The 25,304-nt window shown below is 41.0% G+C and overlaps 1 protein-coding gene and 1 long non-coding RNA gene across 7 annotated transcripts in view; one reads left to right on the forward strand and one right to left on the reverse strand.

Moving 5' to 3' along the window:
• Positions 1-4,755, forward strand: part of IL15 (interleukin 15) — a 72,673-nt gene extending 67,918 nt beyond the window's left edge. The window contains exons 4-7 of one of the 5 annotated variants that reach the window (XM_039539761.1): positions 602-698; positions 1,277-1,318; positions 2,416-2,580; positions 3,208-4,753. In XM_039539761.1, coding sequence (XP_039395695.1) covers positions 602-698; positions 1,277-1,318; positions 2,416-2,580; positions 3,208-3,333 — 430 coding nt within the window. In that variant the 3' untranslated portion in view covers positions 3,334-4,753. Of the gene's footprint in view, positions 1-601; positions 699-1,276; positions 1,319-2,415; positions 2,581-3,207 lie in introns of all 5 variants that reach the window. The other 4 variants (XM_039539765.1, XM_039539766.1, XM_039539763.1 and 1 more) reach the window with 4 other exon arrangements.
• Positions 1-20,174, reverse strand: part of LOC120405882 — a 31,773-nt gene extending 11,599 nt beyond the window's left edge. For both annotated transcript variants that reach the window (XR_005598964.1, XR_005598965.1), the window contains exons 1-3: positions 20,035-20,174; positions 2,976-3,043; positions 1,981-2,028 (exon numbers count right to left, since the gene is read on the reverse strand). This is a non-coding gene — a long non-coding RNA (uncharacterized LOC120405882). The remainder of the gene's footprint in view (positions 1-1,980; positions 2,029-2,975; positions 3,044-20,034) is intronic.
• Positions 20,175-25,304: the final 5,130 nt, after the last annotated feature.

The following is a 25,304-nucleotide window of genomic DNA, read 5'->3' on the forward strand; positions in this document are numbered from 1 at the left end:
GAGTAGACCACACCTTCACAGGGCTAAAAACAGGCACTGTACTATTTGGAAGAGGAAATTCCTTCCTTGGTGGGACTCGGAGCTTGAATCTAGCCTTGGATGAAGCTAAGCTGGGAGACTTCAAATTTGTGACATTTTTATATCTAGAAAGAACAATTTTAGGTATTTTACTTTAAATAGTTTTAACCTCTCACTCTGGGCCCTGTGGAGCTGGACCCTCTTTAAAGTTGGTAACATTAATTTTTCAGTAATATATGGGCATATGCAAGATGATGTGAGATAGACATTTTATCACCAGGAGATAAAATGATGCTTAGCATAATTTACTTGTGTTTTTTCCACTTCTGAGTAAGAGGATCATCCCAGACTCCTGCTGATTAAACCCTCATACCAGTATGTACCATCAGTATTCCCTATATATTTTATGGTCCCATACTTTATCATAGGGCTTCACAGTGTGTCACATACGCCTGCATATATGGCATATATGTAATATGATACTGCTCTTCTGCCAACCAGTCTTAGTTACATTATTATCTTCAGAAAAGATGTGTGCATGTTACTAAATATCCTAATTGTTTTTGTGGTTGTTTTGTTTTAGCTGCATCAGTGCATATCTACCAGGAATAGAAGCTGAAAGAAGAAGAACATGGGAGGCAGTTATAGCTGATTTGCGTGAGATTAAAAACACATCTGATGTAAGTTCACAAACCATTAACGTTTCATAGAATCATTTGGGTAGGAAGAGACCTGGAGTTGGTTGTCTAGCCCAGTGCTTAAATAGTAAGTACGTAGGGGGAGAAGGGAGGGAAAGAAGAGAACTGATGTAATGCTGTAGCACAGGAATAAGCAGGGGGGTAGATAACAATATGTGACACTTGGGGTGGACCCTGCATTACAGCCCCTTAAACTAAGTGTTTTCTTCTTCAATTTTTATTTCCTTCAGTGCTGTATTTTAATCTCTGCAGCATTTGTTCTTAGTCAGATAAAACAAGAAGAGAGTTTTTCTGAAGAGAAGAATTGGGAGTAGGCTTCTTCTGAGAAAGTACTGCTGGAACTCAGCTCCAGAAATGTGCTTCTTACTTTGAGCCTCATACTGTGGGGTGCTGGGGAATCTCATGCTCACAAGGGCCTTATGCTGTGACTTCAGTGATCTCAGCACCTTGCAGGATTGACCCTTTGAGCACTGAGCTAGGCCATTCCCCTGGTAGGATTGACTTTATTATCCCTAAACTCAAGAATTATTGTTTATATATACAAATCTGTTTTCTTTTAGAGCATCGATGCCTGTTTATACACTGCATATACAGACAAGCCAGTAAGTACATTTTGTAAATTTGACCTAGATTGGTCTAAGGGTGATATCCTTATTTCTTCTGAAGTAACCAGCTAAAGGCAATCAGTGTTTAATTTGATCAAAGCTTCTGAAACCAAATCATTTGCATTAAAAATAAGTTTCCATTCTTTATTTGTATTAATCAGGATGTCTGTAAGCAGATATGGCTACTGAATCATTGGCTATAGAAGTTTGTCAATTAAAAAGGAAGGACAAAATGATTTTTATCAAAAGGAAGAACTTTCCTTTTTGTCAAAAGAAAACATGATTCTCCAACATTATGCACTCTGCTAGAGCATTCTAAAATAGTGTTAAGATCTAAATTGCATAGGCATCCACCTTCAGATAGTTTCTAACTGGAGGAATGACAAAGCTAGAGGTAACTATCTTACACATTTATTTCAGTTTAGGGGCTATAATGTACATCACAATCATCAGAGAGGTCATGTAGCCAATCTAATTTTAAAATGATCTCCTCAATGCAGCTTCTGCACTCTCCTAGGAAGATGGTTGTTACTGTCAGGAAGGTTTTCTTGATAGCCAAAACTTTTAGTTTTTTAAGAGGGAGGCAATATAGTCCCATGGATAAGGCATGGCTTTGGGAATCAGAACACCTGGGTCCTGTTCCTGGCTCTATCACTGACCTTGCTGTGTGATCTGAGACAAAATCAATCCATCTCTGTTTCTTCCATCTGTAAAATAGAGATAGTGATAGTCCCTTTTTAAAAAATGCTTTGAGATTTTTGGATGGAAATTGATATCAGAGCTAAGTATCATTAATAATAACTTGATCCCATTATTCTTAATTATACCCCAAAGTATATCCTAATTAATTCCCATCCTATCTTGGTATTTACGTTCTTCACCAAGCCTGTTATGTCCTGACCCACCTTTAAACGTCATTTAACCAAGCTACACATTAACTTTCATGATAGGTGTAGATATTTACAAACATTTGCATGGCAAAACAAATACACAGTAGATCAAAATCAGCTGCTGGTTTGCAAAATTATATACCACATATGCACCTATTTCTTTAATTTTTCTATTGTAAAGCCATTGACATTTTTCATTTTCAGGATGAGTGTGAAGTACAAGTGATGGAATGCTTTTTGTTAGAGCTGAAAGTGATTTCCCATGAATGTGAAATCAGAAAAGGATGTAAAATCAAACAGTCTGTGCGCAATGTGCTGGCAAATGTAAAGGCAAATTTACCAAATAATACAAGTTTACCGACCAGTCTGGTAAGTGCCATCTATAATAACTGGAAAGAGGACAATCCCAAAAAAGTGCATTTAATGGCTTGAGATAAATTCTGCTGTCAGATACGCATGACAGGGGTGTGAATGGCAGTCATCCACTCACACATTGATTTACACAGACAGAATTTAGCTCTTCTCAGAATAAAGTTTTTTAGAATGTTAGCAAAACAAAAACTTAAGAGGGTCCATCTAGTGTGTGTGCATGTGTAAACTGGTACCCCAGGGCCAACATTTTCAAACTGACGTTCATAGAGAGTGGACCATATTTAGACACCTAAAGATACATCACCTGGTTTTCAAAGGGACTGAACACTTGCATCTCCCACTGAAGTCACTGGCAGCTCTACAAGCTCATGTTTAAAAATCAGGCCACTTACATTTCAGTACTTAGGTTCCTTGGCAGCCTCCAGCAGGGCTCCTGTGGAAATTGTCTGCAGTGGGATTCCTTGTAAGAGGAAAGTGAGCAAGATTTGGCTGTCTATCAAAACCAATTCAACTATCCCCAGTTTTAATATCAAACCAATTTTTATTCAAAGAATTGTCATTTTTCTATTCTTCTGTTTCCCCTCTCCTTTTTTTTTCTTTTCTTTTTTTCTTTTTTTTTTGCAGAACAGGAATAAAATAACATGCAAACAATGTGAAGAGTACGAAGAAAGAAATTTTATTAAATTTATAGAGACTTTCGAAGAGTTTGCAAAACACAAGCTGAAATTTTTACTGCACGTTCCTAAATAGGCTTTCTTTTTTAAAGTGCTTAAGGGAAACTCCATAAACTTTGCTGGCACTTCAAGCAATATAATCATTGGATGGATGGAGAGACAGACGGTTTGGCTATTTTAAAAACTTTGTAAGACAGAAAGGCAGAAAAAAAGCAAAGTATAGCCAAGAATAATCTGAACTATGAACTGCGCCACAGACTATTTTGCCTTTTTATTTTTAATTTACTACTTCTTCTGGGAAGCTATTAAAATGTAAAATTATGTGTAAAATTAATTAAAATTAATTTTACTCTTGCATCCGAAGAAGTGGGTATTCACCCACGAAAGCTCATGCTCCAAAACGTCTGTTAGTCTATAAGGTGCCACAGGATTCTTTGCTGCGTGTATTTTATAAACATTTTAGATAAATATTTGCTCTTTGACTACTCATTGACTACTATTTAGAAAACATAGTAACTTGTACTGCAAATATTTTATTTTCCAGGAAAGCTTAACTCATGCAAATGAGAATATATATATATACATATATATATAAATCACTGACCAGTATGTGTTCGGAGTCCTCTTCTGTACCCAATCCCCACAGGATCAGAATCTGTCTCAGTCCCTAACTACAGAAGCTGGCTTTTTAGCTCAGGCTATACAGTCTCATGCTTTCATGTCTGGAGAGCCCTACTTCAGTTCCCTGCTGAGAGCCCACATAGCAATCACCACATGTGTAAAGTCGTGGGAACCAGTAGCTCACAGAGCTGTGACTGTAATAAACAGGGTTCTGATCCTGCAAGTTGCCCCATGTGAACAGACCCCTATGGCCAAGTAATATCTCACTGATTTCCGTGGGGCTTTACATAATTACAGCACTCTGCTATCATAGAACAGCTTACAAAATCAGGGCCTACGTGTGTGGAAACCAGAGTCTGGATTATCAGAAAAATGCAGGACTGAAAGAGGCAGTTGTGCAGCTGTAAATTCAAACTGTCTGAATAACTTTCATTGATGAAGTGAATAAAATGGATACACACAATAATGCAGTACAGTGAAAATGCAGTGATGGTAAAACATTTTAGTAATTCTTCTAACAAGAAACAGTCATCCCCATCAAAGAATAGAATGAAAAGATGAAGGGGAATTAAGTTACCAAAAACTGATACTTAATTTCACAAGCAGCTACCGTAGTCAAATTTTAACGCACTATTACAGACGTAGGCGAACTACAGCCCATGGGACCATCCTGCCTGGCCCCTGAGCTCCCGGCCAGGGAGCCTAATCCCCGGCCCCTCCCGCGCTGTCCCTCCTCCTCCACAGCCATGCCGCCACATGGGCCGTGCTCTGGCCCACCACTCCTGCTGGGCAGCATGGGGAGTGCAGCTGGCTCTGGCTGGGTGTTGCAGCTGTGAGCTCCTGCTGCTGGTAAGGGGGCGAGGAGTGGGGGGAGTGGTTGGGTAAGGGAGCAGGGAGTCCTGGGGGGCAGTCAGGGAGGAGGGGATGGTTGGATGGGATAGAGGTTCTGGGGTGGTGGTCAGGGGATGGGGAACAGGGAGAGTTGGGAGTGGGAGTCCTGGGGGGCCTGTCAGGGGCCAGGGATGTGGATATGGGTCAGGAGGGCAGTCAGGGGACAGGGAGCAGCGGGGGTTGGATAAGGGGACGGGATCCCAGGGGGGAAGTTAGGGGCGGGGGGTCCCGGGAGGGGGCAGTCAGGGGACAAGGAGCAGGGGGGGTTGGATGGGTTGGGAGTTCTGAGGAGGGCAGTCAGGGGGCGGGAAGTGGGAGGAGGCGGATGGGGGCAGGGGCCAGGCTGTTTGGGGAGGCACAGTCTTCCCTACCCAGCCCTCCATACAGTTGAGCAACCCTGATGTGGCCCTCGGCCCAAAAAGTTTGCCCACCCCTGCACTATTAAGAGACAGGCAATAGACTGTTTGCCAAGCTAGTTGTGATTTCCTGCTCTCTCTTTTCTGGCTTTATTGTGTTCGAAGTGCTATGACATTCTGGACCAAATTCTGTTTGCCTTACCCAACTAATCCCATTGATTTTAAATGAGATGAATGTGTGAGTAAAGCCAGGAGGATTCAGTTCTGTATGTTCACAGGCCAATGAGAACATTTTTTCCATTGTGCTATTTATATGTAGTGTGGGAAAATGTAACTAAAAATTAACTGTATAGCTCAGGAGTTCTCAGACTTTTGTACTGGTGACCCCTTTCACACAGGTGACCCCTTTCACACAGGTGAAAGGGGTCACCAGTACAGCAAACCTCTGAGTGTGACCCCCCTTATACATTAAAAACACTTTTTTATATATTTAACACCATTATAAATGCTGGAGGCAAAGCAGAATTTGGGGTGGAGGCTGATAGCTCACGAACCCCCATGTAATAACCTTGCAACCCCCTAAGGAGTCCCGACCCCCAGTTTGAGAACCCCTGGTGTAGCTCAAGGAATTGGTCATGGTATATAGAGTTTTCCACCTGTAGGAGCCTGATTCTCTTTTGCATGCCCACCAAAAATTCCAATTCATCAGTCCCTGGGTTAGGAACTGGAATCTGGCCCGGAAGTTGGAAATATGTGAAAGCTGATGACCGTGCAGTGGTCTATATGAAATGAATTAGTGATTTTTCTCAGTCTAGTTCCTACTGGACGGATGTCTATTATTAAAATCCCTATAAAAATTGGCACTGTTTTGTCAGTCTCAACAGACGGATTGATCACAGAAGCTGTGCATTTCTAACAGGAGGGATGCAGGTTAGAAAGTCATTCTGGAAGTTACCTCATGGGAGTGGAAAGCCTGGGTGGTAGCAGAAAGGACATAGAAGTGGATCAGTATTAGTCAAATTTTATGATACTGCCAGTTCTCTAAGAAACCCACCAATTTCAGATGCTGCCAGTGCAAGTCTCCCCATTGATTTTAATAGGAGTTTGATCAGGCCCTTAGAGTTTAAAAATCAGCTAGATAAATTCAGATTAATAATAAGATGTGACTTTTTAACAGTGAGGGTAGTTAACCATTGAACAACTTTCCAAAGGTTGTGACAGAGTCTCAGTCAGTAGAAATCTTGAAATTAAGATATGCTCTAGTTCAAGCACAACTTGAATTCTCATGGTAGACCTAAGGCTTGTGCTCTTCAGGAGGTCAGACTACATGATCACAGTGGTCTCTTCTGGCCTTAAAGTATAGGAAAGTCACATGAGAACTTGATTATATATGACTCAAATATATTTTAGTGTAATATTGTTAATTCACCAAGTCCTGTTTCTCTGAACAAGAAACAAACCACAGCAGGCAGTTTCCTTACTCAGAAATCCCCAACTCTGCTACTCCAGTGAGCTCAGTACCCAAGAAGGCCTGTCCCTAGCCTCTGTGTTTCCTCTGGTGGTCACGCTCACCACTCCTTGTCCAGGCTCTTCCCCTTCACACCCAACACACAGGCTACAACTGAATCTGCACCCTCTGCATTTGCACCAGGGAAACCCCCCATGGTTTAGCTCTGACCTACCATGTGGCCTAGTTCCTTTGGCGTAGCACCCCAGCTCCCGCAGCTGTTTTTATTACACAAGGGGCTTGACTGTGCCTTCTTTTGAGCTTGAAAAAGCGTACATGGCACAGCCATTGGCTTAACAAGGTTTGTGATTGGCTTTGGATCCAAGACCATCCTGCACTCCCAATGGCAGCCAGTAACCTCTTTCAACAGAACAAGAGATTAGGTAGTTCTGAGTTTCCTCTTTATGCCAGGTCGATACAATTGTTACTAAGTTTGTTTAAAACTGCTGAGACTGAGTGGAGAATCAGGCCCACTATTTCCTCCAGTGCCAACATTTAGGTGCTATGTTTTTCTGTATGGGTTTGCGAATCTTCTGTCAAATAAACATATACATAATGTTTAGGGTGGAAAATTATTTGTTGTGCAATAGATCAGCCTACAGCACAAATGTATTTTTATTTCATAATTTGATTGTTCTATCATCATGTAAGTGTATTCTATTGTTTTGTTTGCTTAAGTTTATCTGGCCTGAATTCATTTTATTTTTGTAGTAACAAAAATCATCTTTGACAAGGAAATATTTATGAATAAATATAGACAGCCATTTTAAAAAATGGATATATTACCATTACTCTGTGTGAACAACTCATGTGGGACAAAATGTAAGGTTTTCAATCTAGTATGTGGGTCTCCATGTTCCAGGATTTATTAAATGGTGATAATCATAGTCATGCTAGGAAAAATTAGATCAAAACAGGGAAAGAAATGCAGTTTATATATTCTAGCATGGAACCTAATACAATCAATTTTTTTCCATGGTTGTGGGCAGTTCTGGAAAATGCATAATATGTTGCTAAAGAACAATGGAATTTATCATAATTGATACTCCTGGATTCTTGTGCAGTATTTATAAATTAAGATAATTAATTCCAGTCATGAAGCAAATACTTAATGTGTTTTGATGTACATTATACAGTGCACAATTCATGCTGTCACATAATTTGTGTGAACAGTATTCCTGAGTAAAGTCCAACTGTTCTCATCTTGTCAGTGTAAGCAACATCCTATGTTTCCATTTTCCACTGGTGCTATGGGGACACTTTAATTTACATCAGCATTTATAAACCATTTGTTGTAGCAAAAAACATCAGCTACTGTGTTAGAGACCATGGACTGTTTGCTGTGTATCCAGCTCATGAGAAATAAAAGGTTTGTTTGATTTACAAAGTGTTGTATATTATTTGTTCTGAATAATACACCTGAACAGGGACTTGAGTGAACAAGTGGTGAAGAAAAAAGACTATGGGATCTGGTGCCAAAACATTTTACATACACATCTTGCATCATATTACTATCACATATGGGGGAAATGGGGGAACAAGAGAGAGAGAGAGAAGCTTGAAGATGGCCTGGAAAAGGTCTAGGAATCGCCCAAATAAGCAATTTTAACATATTCTCTAAAGGCATGTTTTCACTTGAAACATGGTGTGGGTTTTCTATATCCATGTTCCGTGAACTGCAACAAGTGGTATGCAAACAGTATGTACACACCACATTGTTATCTCACAATTAAGGTAGTTTTGCCTCAAATCATTGCTGCCATACGGCACAGTGCTGTTGAGAGAAGTGCTCAGACATCCCATGGTGCATTGCTCCACTGTTGTGCTGTATACATTCTGGGATTTTTCATGCTATGCATTGTGGGATACCTCCTGGACCGCAATGAAGTTCTGGGACTTGAGGTCAAACTAAATAATTATCTGATTCCTCTCCTTTTATCCCATCATCCATCTGGCTCTTTGCAAGCCAGTGCCATTTTTAAGTGCTGTCAGGCTGCATGGAGGAAGCATTGGTGAGCAATGCAATTCCCATAGTAGTGAATGTCAATAAGTTGCTGCAAGCATATCTAAATTAATTCAGCACAAGAGCACTAATAGCCCCTGAGGAGGAGGAGGAGACTGAGCAGATACTTCTCCTTGAACTGTTCTTGAAGTGCTCCTTTTGGGCTCACACAATTAGCACTGACTGGTGGGACAGAATAGTGCTGCAGATCTGGAATGATCAACACTGGTGGCAGAACTTGAGGATGTCAAAAACTCCTTTTCCAAGAAATCTGTGCAGAGTTCACAGTGGAGCTTCAGTGGTGGCACCTATGTGAGAGCTGCCCTCCATATGAATGACCAGTGCCATCTGGAAGCTCGCCACCTCCATTTGCTATTGTAACTAACCAGTTTGGTGGCCGTAGATCAACTCTTGGGGAAATTGTGATGGAGGTGTGTTCTGCTATTAAGAAATTGCTTTTCTCCAGGGTTATAAGGCTGGGCAACGCACAGAAGGTTATTAATGGGTTTGCAAAGATTTGGTTCCCAAATTGTACTGGGGTCGCTCGAGGGACCCATGTGCCTATCTCTAAGTATTTTAAAAGAACCTGAGCAATACTGGACTAATCTTTGTTTTGAAAGATTTCCTGCTGCTTTTTCTGAGCCTATGATCTTAGACAGGCCGTTGTTACTAATCACTTTTCCATCTTTTTAAAATTTTTCCCACCTATTGCTCTAGATTTAACAGAACTGTTAGATTCGTGGCACCAAAAAAAAAAAAGTGATGGAGGAAAAATATTTTCCCCCATCTTGTATGCAAGTCTGTCAGCAGAGATCTACAGTATCAAATAAAGATGTTTTTACCTTGTACACTCCCCAGTCTCCTTGTTGTATTCACCGTCTTATATACTTAGATTGTAAGCTCTTCAGGGCAGGGACAATATTTTTGTTATGTTACATATATGTACACATACATAACACCATGGAGCCCTGATCTTTGATTTGGATCTATAGGTGTCTGTGACGCTTTGGCGTTCAACCCAAACCGAGTAAGGGGTTGTGTCATTGCTTGCCCTGCAGTGCTTCTGTGCATGGGTGGAGCCCCCCCTTTGGGGAGGCTAGCCCCTGGCTCTGCCCTTTCTGCCTGCGCCCGCCTTGGGTGGGAGACCCGAGACCCCCCCCCGCCCTCCTTCCTGTGGGTAGAGCCTCAAGACCTCCTGCCCCCAATGGCTAGAGCAAAAACTGGGTTTTACAAAAAGTCCAGGTTTCCAGTGTGTTTGGGTGACTCATTGTGTTGGCCCTGTCCAAAAAATCTGAATCAGACATTACAATCTAAATAGAAAAGACAGACAGTATATAAGCAAATGTCAAAGGTATATTCCCCCACTACACTTCCTGCTTACTCTATCACCCTGTCCAGGTGCTGATCAGGTCAGCTAAGAGTCACTGCTAGATACCACAGAGTCTCTTGTCCTTTGGCCTTGAGGTGTTCTTAGGGTCACAGTGTTACTGCAACAAAAAAATAATTTATAATAAAACTTCCACAATAATTGTTTCTAATCAATGCTCTTGCTTGTGGTATCTGAAGAAACCAAAGAGTGAATGCATGATGGAACCTAAATAACCCTTCCAACCTATAGAGTTGGTCCTACACTAGATGTGTAGGATTAAGGAAGAGGTTTCTACCCAATATGATGTAAATGTGATTATGGTGTAACAAGGTTCACTCACTACTATGGTGCCTTCTCGTGGCTGGGTCTGAGGATTAGCTCTTGCCCAGTATGGCATCCCCTTCTGTCAGTGACTCTGTCACGGTGGTGGTCTCTCCTCCTATACTTCACAGCACCCCCCTCCTCATGACTCAACCCTCTGGCTAGGTCACTACATAGTCTTCCCCTCTTGGGGTATCAAAGTCCCTCTGGAGCAACTGTCTGTATACCATCCCAGGCGGTCTTCTTGCCAATTTCCAGTCTGTGCCACTTCTCAATGGCTGGTAGGGGAACCCAGGCCCACCTGCTACTTCAGGGTCCAGACCAGGGACTCTATCATCAGCAGATGAGAGCTACCCAGTCTGGCCCTGGGTTTTTCTTACTCTGCTTGCCACAAGATTTCTTCCTCACAACTCTCTGGGTAAACCTCTTCCATCAGGTAGAGGTTTCCTAGAGTTTTTGTTCTCCAATGGGTTTCCTCCTACCCACCTCTCTGTGCCCAGAGAGCAAACACAGACTCTTTCACTGTAGCCCCGTTTCTGGTGAAAACTTCCTGGCTTTATACTACTTCTCCCCCAGCTAGGCCTCATCAGCAATTATCCTTTATCAGGTCCTGGCTGTCCCCCAGGTACTGCCTATAAGGTGAATTGACCTATTTTGAGCCACTTCAACCCCTTCAGGGCTGATGTGGGATGAATACCCCATCACATACAGTAATACCACTGTATTATATTATCTCAAACAATTTTAGCCAGTAGAAAAGCTATTATATTAACTTCCATTATTACCAAGCCACTTTTGTGTCCTGGATCATTTTAAAGAGAGTCTCTCTTCAAATAATTGGGACACAAGGACATACTTTGTATACCGAGCCACAGCGAATAACATGTCTGCAAGGAAAATGTCTGACATTGCTTCAAACAAATGTTCTGTCAACACTGTTACTATGAAACCAGCATACTCTAGGAGGCACTAGAGACATAACCTCATAATTTATTATAATTTAAGAGGTGCAAAAATCTATTTAGGCAAAATATTTTTGCTTCTTTTTCTTTCTGCAATGTTCTTGATTTAATGTAGTATACAGAGTTTCAGGTCAAGTTATTTACTCTTGAAAACTGAGATTATAATGGAAATACTTGAGATACCTTTAACTGTAATTCTACAAATAATGAGTTTTTTAACCTTGCAACAATTATGTAGGGTTATCGCTTTCCCCTTCCAAAGGGAACAGCTATTGAAGAAAACATGAAGAGACACTGCACTGAAATAGCTTGTGTCTTTCCTATTCTTTAGGATGACAGCAATTGTGGGTACTGTGCAGACATAATTGTAAATTCAGTTTAATCACTAGGGATATGAGTGTTTGATCTATATCCCCAAAACATTTATTTATTTTGTCCTGCTTCCCAAGAAGAATCATTGGAATCATCCACTTTTATGGTCTAAAAAAGAATCAGGATAAAACCAATTTGAAATGCCACATTGGTAATTAGCAGAGGAAAGTTTTGTCTATGGCAAAAACATTAGGTACATCCAAAAAGAGAAAGCACTTTGCTTAAAAACATTCATTATGACTAGAAAAACCATACAGAATATTAAATACAACCCAACAATCCTGTATTGGGTTTCAAGAGTTATTCAAACAATCTGGTATGTGTTTCTGGCAATATTTATCTATACAGTTATGCAAGCTAGTTCATGTCTTAGTAAACAGTGGCAAAGGGGAAAACATATTTATGCTGGAAACAAACTTTACTTAGTTGAGATACCTTATATTTTTATTCAGATGAGGTGAAAATAGAAAAGGTGGTGGTTTCTCTTATTTAAAACTGGTGTGTTTTCCAAATTATTCCTAATGACTCAAGAATCCAACGTCCCTTGTTACTAACACTAGTTGAAACTTTCTTAGATAATACTCTTCGTTGGTATAAGTTACAGAAAAATTTTATACTGATGTCTTTTTTGCTTTATTCTCTTTCCTTCCTACCCATTAGCATCAACCCCTCTACCACCAAAAAGAACTGAACATCCAGCCTTCTAGGAAAAGCCCCCAAACCCCAGCAGGAGATCCAGGTTACAAATGATGTGAAAAACTAGCTAGTATATTAATCACACTTCCTTCGTGCACCCGATGTGGATCAGATGGCTATAATTGAATCTTACATCATGACAGCCTTGCATCCTTGATATCACTTTTAATCCCCATCCCTTATAATATTCTTTCTTTTGGCATTTTCTATAGTTCTTTCTATATTCCAGTTTTTAAGCCTTTAAAGAGGCGTTTCCATACTAAAATGATTCTGTAAAGTTACATGGTGAGGGCTAGACTGTGGCTTTAGGACACATCCCTTTGTAGGACTGTACAAGTATGTTCTATTTGACAGAGTTATATTTTAGTTTACATAGCAGGGGAGATACAGACCAATGATGTGACAATTGTTTTGGGTTGAAAAGCAGAACTTACAGAACTCTGCACTTCTCTGTTCTTTGCACTGATCACCCAACTGCACTTGGTGGGTACAGCAGAAATTAAGGCAGCATTTGGCAGACTTGATGTGCTGCTTTTTCTTTCTATTGAGATACTTGTTGAGCTTTATGAAAGCAAAATCATACAAATAATTGTTTATTGAAGCTACAAGAAGCACTGATAAACACTGCTGTGCAGTTAGTTAGATCTCAGTGCAAGACAAACCACCAGGATGTTCCCAGTCTAGGAATCCACAGAGCTGAGGTGGGAATCTCCCCAGGCCCAGATCCTCTGAAGGTAGGTGGTGGGGAGAGAGCAGCAAGGACAGCAAAGGGACCAAAGAGACCTTAGATCTTTTCAGTAACACAGGCACCCTCTGACTGGCTATTTTTTCCCATCCAGCCATGGTCTGTCCATCCCTTCTCCGCCACCACACACCCTGTCTATTTTTTGTGGAGTAGGCAAACACCATTCACTGTCTAATTCTTTTCTTCCTCTCCTGTTCTTCTCTACATTACCGCTTCCCTCCACCTCACCACCACACACACACTGTTTCTGTTTCAGTGAAGTAGGTAGGGTTAAGAAAGGCAGGTAGGGTCAATAACGGTGTAACAAACTGGCTAAAGCACCTGGACAGACTGATAGGGTAAGCAAGAAGTGTAGTGGGGGAATGTACCTTTGACATTTGCTTATATACTGTCTGTCTTTTCTATTTAGATTGTAATGTCTGATTCAGATTTTTTGGACCGGGCCAGCACAATGAGTCACCCAAACACACTGGCAACCTGGACTTTTTGTTAAAAAAATGAAAAAGTTTTCAATTAGAAACATTACTATCAAATACAGATTAAACTTACTCAGCCGAAACAGATGATACTTATCTTCATTTCACCTCACTCTCTTTATTAGGATTTACTTCCCATGCTTTCTTTATATTAGAGAGTCAGCTCTTACCAAATGTGGTCAAATAAAATGCAAGTCCCTGGATGCCTTGTAGCAAAATCCAGTCCATTACTAATTGGAGGAAACATGTCCTCAGCCAGAGTTTTGTTCTATGTCCTTGTGCCTACTAAGTGTTAAGTATAATCCCTCTGGGCCCCACATATGTCAACAGAATAATGTTGGATCAACACAGGTATAACCTAGAGCAGAAGCTCATCCCATGAAGCACTGAAACTGAAAATAGAAAATCTTAAAATGATCTCAGAGAAAATACAGTTTTTCAGGGGAAAAAAAATACATCACAAATTCTTGAAGGGTGAAGAACTCATAGAAGATGGGTTGCAAGAGAGAAGTGAAGGCTTGGACTCAGTAGTGTTCATACGCCTTTGCAGGCTACTTTAGAAATAAAATGTGCTTTGGCTTTATGGGTGAACTTAGGTTCAGGTGGAGCAACCTGCCGTGGTTCTGAGAGATCAGATGCGGGTGCAATGGGAGCGGGACTGGAGTTACCTGAGGACTAGCAGAGTGGAAAACCAGTATTGGAGGGCCCATGCTTGGACTATTAATAAAAAAACTCAGGCATGGTCCCACTTGATCTTTAATAGCCCTGTGTGTAGGAGTGGAATTGGGGGAAAAGCATAATAAAGTTGTCTCGTCCAGTGTAGCAGGAAGGCGTCTGTGATAGAACCTGGACTGCAGATTTGAAGGGAGCAGAACTGGCAACATTTTCTGTTGTACTTGTTCACAAACAGGTCTATCTGGGGAAATCTCCCAATGTTGGAAAATGCCTCTGGCTACAGCCGGGTGAAGAAACCACTCATGGTGACTGGGAAAAGACCTGCTCAGGTGATCTGTCCGGCTCATTCTGTGCTCTCAGAAGAGGCCTCAAGGTTGATTGAATGGGCTATACAAAATTCCCATAGGTGAATTGCTTCCTGACAAAGGAGGGAAGAGCGAGCTCCTCCTTGCCTGTTCAGATAAAACATGGCTACCCTGTTGTCTGTAAGAACAAATAAACTTCTGTCCCTAATATGAAACAGCAATGTCTGACGGGCAAGATGAACCACTCTGAGCTCTCTGACATTGATATGAAGAGACAGCCATGCCCCAGACCAAAGGCCCTTTGTTCTGAGGGGCCCCAGGGCGAGTTCCCCACCCTAGAGCTGACACATCTGAGACTAGAGTCATTGATGGTTGAGGATGGATGAAGGGAATGCCCATACAAATGTTGAGAGGATCCAATCACCAATCCAGAGAGATAAGAACCTCTGAAGCTACCAGAGGTATAGTGTCCAGATGGAGATGGCCTGGTGAGTACACTGAGGCCAGCCACGTCTGGAGGGGTCTGAGGTGTAGTCCAGTGTGTTGTTCCAACTAAGTGCACAAGGACATATGGCCTAGGAGCCTCATACAGTTTCAGGCTGTTGTGACTGGATGACCTTTGAGGTGTGTCACCAGGGAATGGATTGATAGGAATTGTAATTCTGTGAGGAATGCCCTGGCCTGGGTAGAGTCCAATACTGCCCCAATAAACTCTATCCTCTATACCAGTTAGTGCCAAAGGATGAACCGTCCCGGGATGTGAGGCTGGCATGGTAACAAGCATTATAACAATCCAACCAGTTCCTCCATACCTGCTGGCACCGATAATGGTAACTCCTGTGGTGCTGGTTATACTGATACCTGACAATGAGAGAAGATCCCTGACAGCCACAAATGCCTCTGGTGTAGTTAAGATAGCATAAGTACCGTGCAGTGCCACCAGTGTGGAAGCCTCTTCTGGCTCCAGGCTCGACAGTACCTACATAGATGCCAGAGTAAATGGTGCCAAGGCAGAGGAGTGCCTGGGTTTAGATTGCACTCTACTGATCCCCATGCCTGGCAGATCTTGGTTGCTGGGAATCACCGCCTTTCAGCAGCCTGTTTCTTACGCACTAGGCACTGGGGATGGTGATCAGTGCTGGGACTGTGATACGATAGGAGGAGCATTCCTTACCGACACCATGGCACTTGGAGCCGAGTCTGATTAGCCTGGCCCAGATGGAGGTCTCAGTGCCACTTCCATTAGTAGAAATTGTAGCCTGGCCTCCCGATCTGTCTTTGTGCAAGGCTTTAAAGTCCTTGCAGAAGCCCCAAAATGAGCTTCCCCAGACACTTCAAGCAACTTGAGTGTGGGTCACTCAGGGGCATAGCAGGAGATGTAGGGCTTGAAGCCTGGTGATCGAGGCATCCTTTGGCATTGGGGATCAGATGAAAAACCAATAAATACCAAAAACTAACTACTTAACTAATAACTACACTAAAACTAAATAACTATCTACAATATATAGAGAAAAATCCACAGAGAACTTGGGAATGCAAGAAAAGCAGTTCCAGTGACATCATAGGCAGTAAGAAGGGATTGAGGGGGCACAGGGTAAGCTGGGCACCACTTTATACTGGTGCTTGCAGAACATGGCAGCAGTGGGTGCTTGAGCCATCCCAATGGGTAGCACTGCGGGAAAATTTTTTGGCAGCTGTATGCAGGGAGCACAAACACCAAGAGAGGAATGCACATGTGCAATCACTCAAGGAAGAACCTTTACACCACACCTCATGTGTTCTCTATAGCTCACTTATATTACAGAAAAACTATTTTGTGAGTGTTTTAGCGAGTTTTTTCACATTTTTATTGAGACACTAGGCCAGTTGTACAGGGCTCACAAGGAAAGAAAAAAATAATTAAAAACCCTTCACAACTGATCTCAAATATCTTTTCTATATGTAAAAATATAATAGGTTTCTGACATCTACATGAATGCCAGACCCTCTGCAGTTGCCCTGAGGTCTGTGTGCCTGCCTTCTGGATCTTGGAATACCTGTGTGTTAGGAAAGTCGTGTCCACCGCTTACCCTACACAATGGCAAATGCCGCAACTCTTCCCCCAAGTGTTGGTTTGGAGGAAAGTCTGCACACTGAAAGTTGTGGGATTCCTTGACCTTCTGCAGGGAGACATTCTGATACCATTGTGATAAGCCTGGCACAAGTAATTAGATACAGATTTGCCAGGGGAGAGCACAATTTGGCCAATATTGTAAACTGTAGATATAGAATCGTTAGCAGCACACATCTGAACTCAAAAGCATGCTGGCTGCAGACATCCCTGATCATATTTCACGGCACATAAATGACCTTTCCATTTATTAGCCCAGCCCCAACATGCACTACTCAATAAACTCAGTGCACTAAATACATTTGGGAGTTGCTCAGGATTAAAAATTGGCTGTGACAAAACTGAGCTTTTCAAAGTAAGTAACCAAGAAGAAAATACCAATTAAGCTCCAGTTCCATCAAAGACATAAGTATTCACATAAATAGCAACTTCAAAAAAATATTTGAACTAAATTAAGATACAGTTTTTTATAAAAATGGTTACAATAATACAACCAGATCATTGGACAAAGCTACTTTATTCTTAATAAACAATCTTTTAATACTTTATCCTTTGAAAATGGCACTTGTCCTGAACTCCACCACCTATTTACAGATATATCTCAGATGCCCCTCTTTATGATGCTAGACTCAGTGATATCCCATTCATCTGAATCAAATTACACTGGCAGAATTAATTTGTAGACATTACAACTAATCTAACAAACAGAGCGGTTGCCCTTCTAGGTCTCAAGTGCCTAGGATTATGCAGCCCAGTGAAGTTTATGTTAATATAGCTAGAGAATAGAACTTTCACCCCTGTGCTAATGAACAAACATATGCGGACAATTCTCACTGAGAAAGCCATTATATAATGGAGAAAGGAGGCAACTAGACTATGCCCCAAGTATCCCATGTGAAGACCAATGGACTGAATTTATTTAATACTACAGATGGCCAGAAGAGGCAGTATTCAGAGCTGGAACCAGGTTCGATTTAGGCCAGGGTTTCCTTAATATCTAATGCTAGAATTCTGCTTCACGTTTTGAAGCCAACTTTAGTTTGAGGTTTTGGTTCAGATCAGGGGTTCTCAAACTGGGGGTTGGGACCCCTCAGGGGGTTGCGAGGGTATTACATGGGGGGTTGCGAGCTGTCAGTCTCCATTCCAAATCCCGCTTTGCCGCCAGCATTTATAATGGTGTTAAATGTAGAAAAAAGTGTTTTTAATTTATAAGGGGGGGGGCACACTCAGAGGCTTCCTATGTGAAAGGGATCATCAGTACAAAAGTTTGAGAACTACTGGTTCAGATTCAACAATAGTTAATGGAAAATGGTAGGAATCATAGAAGGTCAGCTGTCTTTTTTGAGATTTCTGCCACCCTGGGCAAGATTTTGGCACTTTCAAACTAGATCTGGAAAAAAGATTTCTTCCAGATTTGGGTTTGAGTTTTTGCCCATATCTATTTAATATTTTACTACAAAAGAAAACTTCCTGGTCATCAGTCTGGGTGCAGCCAGCAGCTCAAATAATCAAGTGTAATAGTAAAAAAACAAAAACAAAATAAAAAAGAAATGTCATCATTGTTAAAACATTTGTTGGAAGACAATGTGCCAGATCTTAATCTTGTGTACACTGGAAAAATTCTAGGGAAACTTCAGGGAAGTCAATGGAGATAAGCCAGTTACACTAATGTTTCTAGCCCAGTGAACTGAGATAATCTCCCACTGTAAGTATACAAACAAGTGAATTCAAGCTTACTAACAAAAACTTTTTCCAATATATGTTGTGTGAAATCTTTCATTGGAAAAAAAAAGGCAGATGGACAAATTATCATTATTAATCTAAATCTGAAGGATCTCTCTTTAAAACGGAGGCATCCATAATGCAGTTACTGGAATATACGTTACTGTAATGAAATGGAAACAAGCAGGAAGCCTGAGGCCCTGACCTAGAAATGGAATGGACTGAAGACACAAAGAGTAAAATTATTCCTAGAACAAAACTATTTCCCATAAACTTCCGAAGGGTGAGTCCTATACACTCCAGATGAATGTGGTGGCCATAGGTGCCAACTCTGTTGCTGATCCAGGGCTAAAGCACTCATGGAAAAAGAAATAGGGGGTGCTTAGCACCTACCAGCCACAGCTGTTTGGTGGGGCTGCTGATCAGCTGTTTGGCGGCTGGCAGGAGGCACTTGGGGGAGGGCAGAGAGCAGCAAGCAGTGGGAGGGCAGGGGGTCTTGGGAGAGGAGTGGAGTGGAGGCAGGAAGAGGCCTCAGGGGAGAGGGTGGAGCAAAGACAGGGCCTCGGGGAAGGGGCGGAGTGGGGGAAGGGTTGGGTACCCACCGGAGTTGGGGTTGAGTACCCACCGGAAAAAATAAAAGTCAGCGCCTATGGTGGTGGCAGCTCTATTGCATCGGTGATATAAAAACAGTAATGGACAAGCCCTGGAGAACATTCTCTGGGGAACAATCCTGCATTGACAGGAGACAGATAGGATGCCCTATACTACTCTTCATTCTTTAAAATGTGCTATCTATAGTTGGCTAGATTTGTATTAAAGTGTAAACTCTGGTGCAAGACTCTGGTGTTAGAAAGTCTACATCAATGAAAAGCTACCACAAACTGCCTTCAGCCTGGAGGTCAGAGAGAGCCCTTAGGGGACAAGGGCTGTTCAAAAAAAGGGTGGCACTGGTGAGGAAGCAACCAAAGCTATGACAGAAAAGAAAGCACTGACTCATCTTACCCCCTTGGTAATTTCTACCAATGGAATTTAAAGATGCCCTCTCCTGTGGAAACCATGCAGCCGCCTGCCCTTCTTCATTGTGACTCAACCTTAGGATTCCAGGGCCTCATTGGCACAGGGAGAAATAATGTAAACCTCCCCATTTCAGCTTCAGGGGATCTGGTTCAATGAATGTATCTCCTGAAAACTAGCCGCATGTACAAATCACATCCCACCACTGTCAAAGCGTAATATGCACATGGGAACACAGATGCATGTTTTCCAGGAGTGCCCTCAAACCAACAGTGTCTAGGACAAATTTTAAAACATTTCTGAAATAATTTAAATAATAATTACTCCATGCCCAAAATATTCTGCTTGCATATTAGAGAATATGTCACACTAGATTTGTATTAAGACCGATTTCTGCAAGCTGACAATACTAATGACAAAGCAAAGAATCTCCATATGCTGAGAGCCTGAAGCACCTCAACAATAAATGTCTAGGGATCATAAAACCCAATTACAATCCTGAAAAATTATCTTCTAGCTCTGAAGACACTCTTGCAGAATTGGAACTCATAAGGAATCCTATATATAAGAGTGGCAATCTCAGCCAGACAACAACAGCTGCCTCATCCACTTTGAAAACATTGACAGACTTACCTGGAATGCTGTAAAATGGAACAGGAACTCTTCAGACACAGAGCTGTTTTATTCTTTCACGCTCGGACAAAGGGGCCACATTCTGCTTTGTTGCACAAGAGTTTGGATTTATACCAATATAAATAAGAATAGACTTTGACCCAGTGACTTGCCCTGAAGAATAATATATTAACAGAACATTACACATGAATGTAAAGTTACAAAGAAATGTTTGATTTCAGATATACTGTAGCTGAGAAGAAAGTTGCTGAAAGTTGCATTCATTATCATCGTATATCTTTTAATAACTATTCACAAAAAATATATTCTCCCTCTGCTGATCCCTTTCAAACAGATATTTTAGTAACAGATAAGAATGTTTAACCATGAGCAATACCAATCACCAAAAACAAAGCCAAATGTTAACATTACCCTTTTGATACAGAAAAGGAAATTGGGTGATGCAGAATTTTATGTTTGGGAAGGTAGGTGAATTCTGTTTTGGTTAAGGCTCCACAAGCCTTAGATTCGTTTTTTTCTAAAATACTGTACATGATTTGGTGTCTACTAATGACTTTCCATCACAAGCATTCTGAGTAAATAAAAGGACTCATCGAAGTCTGTCTGTTATGTCTCATATTACTTAACTCGGCAATATAGTCTGTGTTGGTACCATGGGGGGGAAATATTGCAATGTCAAAAGAATGACAATTAGATAAAGACTACAATAAAATGTTACATGATGATGGTGTAGTTCAATTTGTATTGTCGCAAAGTATGATATAGTCCCTGAAATATTACAATTAATAGGAAAATTCAGTAAGATCTCAAATAATAAAATAAACTGGACTAAATTTGAAGTAATGCCCACTTCAAAAGGGTATTTCAAAGAGCACTCAGAGTCTAGAGCAGGGGTCGGCAACCTTTCAGAAGTGGTGTGCCGAGTCTTCATTTATTCACTCTAATTTAAGGTTTCACGTGCCAGTAATATATTTTAATGTTTTTAGAAGGTCTCTTTCTATAAATCTGTAATATATAACTAAACTATTGTTGTATGTAAAGTAAATAAGGTTTAAAAAATGTTTAAGAAGCTTCATTTAAAATTAAATTAAAATGCAGAGACTCCTGGACCGGTGGCCAGGACCCGGGCACTGTGAGTGCCACTGAAAATCAGCTCACATGCTGCCTTCAGCACACATGCCATAGGTTACCTACCCCTGGTCTAGAGATTTCAATGGGCAGCTGTTGAGGAAATGGAGTACGACTCAAAGCAAAGAGCAGTCTGCAAAAAGCAATGAGAATTAATCCAAATCCCTCAATAAATATAGTAAAGTCACATAGAGAAAGGTGGGTCTTTCTAAACAGTTGGGGTTCTCCCTATATTGTGCTCCATAAAAGTATCAGAAGAAGTAGAAATAGCACACAGAAAAATTCATTAGAGGGTATCTCCAGTGGCTTGGACCTATCCTCCAAGATGATGAAGAGGATTGCAAAGGAGCTAGATAGGGTGAAGGATGAAATAAGAGCAGAACAAGCCCCACCCCTGCTAAATCTCACTAATGCACACTAAACTCTCCTGGGACCACACCCTGCTTCCCCTTTAACCTCTTCAACAGAGCACCAGATCCTTAAAAAGACGTGGCATGGCCTTAAAGAGACAGAGCACTAATAAATATAATCCTACCATTCCAGTACGAGTCCTACACAAAGAGATTGGAAATAAGTGAGGAGACTCAAGAGGGGAGGGAGGGGCATAGCTAGAATGTCAAGAGAAGGAGATTATCAAAGTATTTTAGCTGCAATGTTTTGGATAACGTGGAGAGCATACTTTGATTTTTCTCTCTCCCTTTCTTTGAAGAAGCAACTGAATATTAAATAGTTTTATAATGGCAATATCATACTTTAGCTGAAATAACTGATATGGTTTTGCCAGAAATATATAGAATTTTCTTTGCTGCTTCTTTCCCATTTATCACCTCAACATGTATGCTGAAGAATCCATAGTTCCTGTACCAGTCACTGTGCTCAGCCATTTCCAGAGCCACTGGTACATCTTTGTTTTCAAGAATGTATTTAAAATGCAAATGAACAGTCATTTTCTGTTCTCTTTTCAATTCTCTACCTAGTTTTCTGTTCTTACCAAGCTTAAATGATTCTCGATTCTAGACCTGTGGCTTTCCAAATCTGCTGTTTAAGAAATACAGAACTAATTATTGCCATCTTTGTTGGGTTCAGCCACAGACTCATCTCAACAGTTACAGAGCAGCCTGTGAGTGTGAGGCACTTAGACAATGCAGGTATCTTAAACAGAATGCATTTTCACAGCAAAGCTTGAATTCAGAATGCTGCAGATTTGTATGTTTCTCAAGCAATTCCTTACAAACAAAAGTGAAACCTCATTACAACACACTGAACCAAATTCATCCCTGGTGGATCTCCATTAACCTCAGAGGTGAATTTGGCACACGAGCTGTACAGATTTAAAACCACATTTTATAAGCATACTGAAATAACCCCATCAGTTTACAAATGAAGAGACAATCTGAACCTTTTCAGAGCAAAACAGCAATAATCTAACCTATACTTTCGCAATAGTGATGCCCAAAACATGTATAGTATCCCTCAAAGGTTAACAGGGGGAATTTCTTCAAGCAGCTGCAAGAGCCAGAATCTGCCTCCTAGCATGAAGCAGTCATGCCTTTGAATTATAACAATGGCTCAGTCTTGTCTCTGAATCAGAGGGTTGTTAAGTTTCAGAGGAACCTCATCTCATCATCCTGATATTTGAGAGTTCAATGAGGCATTCAGATAGGTAATTTCTGTGTTCACAGCTGTTTGTTCACAATTTTAGGTAATCCTTGTGACCCAACCAATGCTGCCTCATTGGTGGGCTCTTGCAAAGTGCCATAGATTGGCCACAGGCAATCATTCTATTTTTCAGTGTAAATTGCGGGTACTTTGAGACAATTGATTGATTCTCAGTGGAACAGACAGAACTGGATTTAAAAGGAAAGTGAATCTAAGATGTCATCATTGAATTGGACGGCTCAAGAGAATCACAATTCTGAACGTTCATTTTGGATACATATATTTATATTTACGCATTTTCAAAATGAGGCATTACAAATGCATAATTTTCTTGTAAAGTAAGCTCCATAAAAATGTAACTTGGTAGTTTAGTTGTTGTAATCCTTTAACAACATAAATAAAACCTCTAAAAGATGCAGCTACTCTACTATGCAATGGATAAGAGGGAACTTGACCATGTTTTTTTCCCCTCATAGGGAAACATATGGAAATTTCCTTTACCTAATAAAAAAAGCAATGGGGAGGAGGCAGTGATCATGGGACTTGAATTGCAGAGCTTTGAGTTTGAATAAACAGCTTGAAAAGTGGGGTAAAGCATATATCTATTAACTTTCAAGCACTATGTCATTGTTTTTCTGAATTCCATTTCAGTAAAATCTCCAAATTAGCAAACTCTTTATAGTATTAGATGTCCCCGAGGAGTGATTTTGTGTATTTCCTTACTGTCAATCTCCTCACATAACAGGTGTTTATTATTTATGTTATATATGATTGATAGGGCAGAGAGGTTCGACAGCAGCAGAGAAGGGATTAAGGAGCACTGATAGGCCCAGATAGCCCTATCCCCACTATACCTGCAGCTAATGCAAAGCCTGCAGGAGGAACAAAAGAAGAGAGCCTGTCTCAGTTCAGGACTGACTGGCCAGGAAGGAGGATGCAGCTCTGCTTCTCTGCCTGAAGGGAGCTTGGTCTGCAGAGTTGGGAAGAGCAGCCAGTGGTTAGGAGCAGTTAGATCCCCAAGGAATGGATGACACAAGTAACAGATGGTTTGGAAACTAAGTCTCATAGAAAGGGCAGTTACTCCTCATGGGAAGATTGATGGGTGACCCAGTTTTGAGTGAGTTTGCTTTTTGTTTTAGAAAATTTTGGGGCTCTGCCCTCTAACTGTCCCCACCCCACCACACCCCCAAAGGAGATAAGATCTGAAGAGACACTGGAAACAGAGACTTCTTCCCCCAGAAAGACCTGTGATCATGTCAGGGTGCCTGGAAGATCCACAAGGGGGCACTGCTCCAGCCAGGCTATTACAATATGTATTCACTTTCCTTAATACTAAAATATTAGGGAAGAACAATTTTGATTGGTTAGCTCACAAGACAGGGAAAAGGAGTTCTGCTTCTGCTTTTGCCACGTACTTACTTTGTGACCTTGGATGAGTGTCTCTCTCTCTCTCTCCCTTCTTTTCCCTCCTCTGTAAATATGGGGAAGTAATGCCAACTTTTGTAGAATGCTTTGAAATCCCCCAAAATGAAAGGTGCTATACAAATGGAAAGTATTATTATAGAATCTTAATGAAATCCACATTCAGTGTATACAAAGTTTTAAAGTCTTTTTTACATTTCAAATAGTTTGTACTTGTATTTGCCAGTTATCATCAGGCCCAGGTTTTACCACCTGCATTCATCATACAGGCAGATGACCTCTTAACAACACACAGCCAATCAATGTCATTGGAACTACATCATGTAATTCAATTCCAGTAATTTACTGTTATATGAGTCATGTAATTGGGAGTGTATATCACCTTGATAATGTAACTAATCTGTAACTGTCCTGGAAACAGATCTTTTAATCACTGGTAATTTTCACAATGATAACAGCCGTATATTCATTTTAATGGGCCTCCAGCTGTATATATAATGTTAGTGTCCCTGTCAGCTATAAAGCTCATGAGGTTAGACACAGACCCTGTAAGATGTGCTTATCTTTAAGCCTGTGAGCAGTCCCACTGAAGTCATCGGAACTACTTGTGTGCTCAAATTTGAGCATACACATAAGTCTTTGCAGGATCGGGGCCTTAAGATGTAAGAACATGCACATCTCATGCAGTCTTCAGAAATGAAAAAATATTTTTAATATGAAACTGTAGGGTGAATCTGTCTTCATACACAGCCATTGATCTGTATTACTGAACCAAAGAGATCTTACAATATTTAACCCTGTGCTCTGTTATCAAGAACCTTGTTTTCCTCAGCATGTACAATAATTAGAAGTCTTTATTCTTATAACTAAACACAGTAACTTAATATCACTCCTCTTCATTTAAAAGCAGATAATAGTGGTAGTACACAGAACTGTTTCATTTAATTGTTGCTTTGCAATACTGGAAGCTGACAATGGATGGCGCTATAGTTTGGTTCTGTATAGATTAAGTTTAAGGAACAACTAGGAGCAAGGCAGGAAATTGCTGAGTTAGCTATAGC

The sequence above is a fragment of the Mauremys reevesii genome, linkage group 5, assembly GCF_016161935.1.
Source record: "Mauremys reevesii isolate NIE-2019 linkage group 5, ASM1616193v1, whole genome shotgun sequence".
NCBI lineage: Eukaryota > Metazoa > Chordata > Testudines > Geoemydidae > Mauremys > Mauremys reevesii.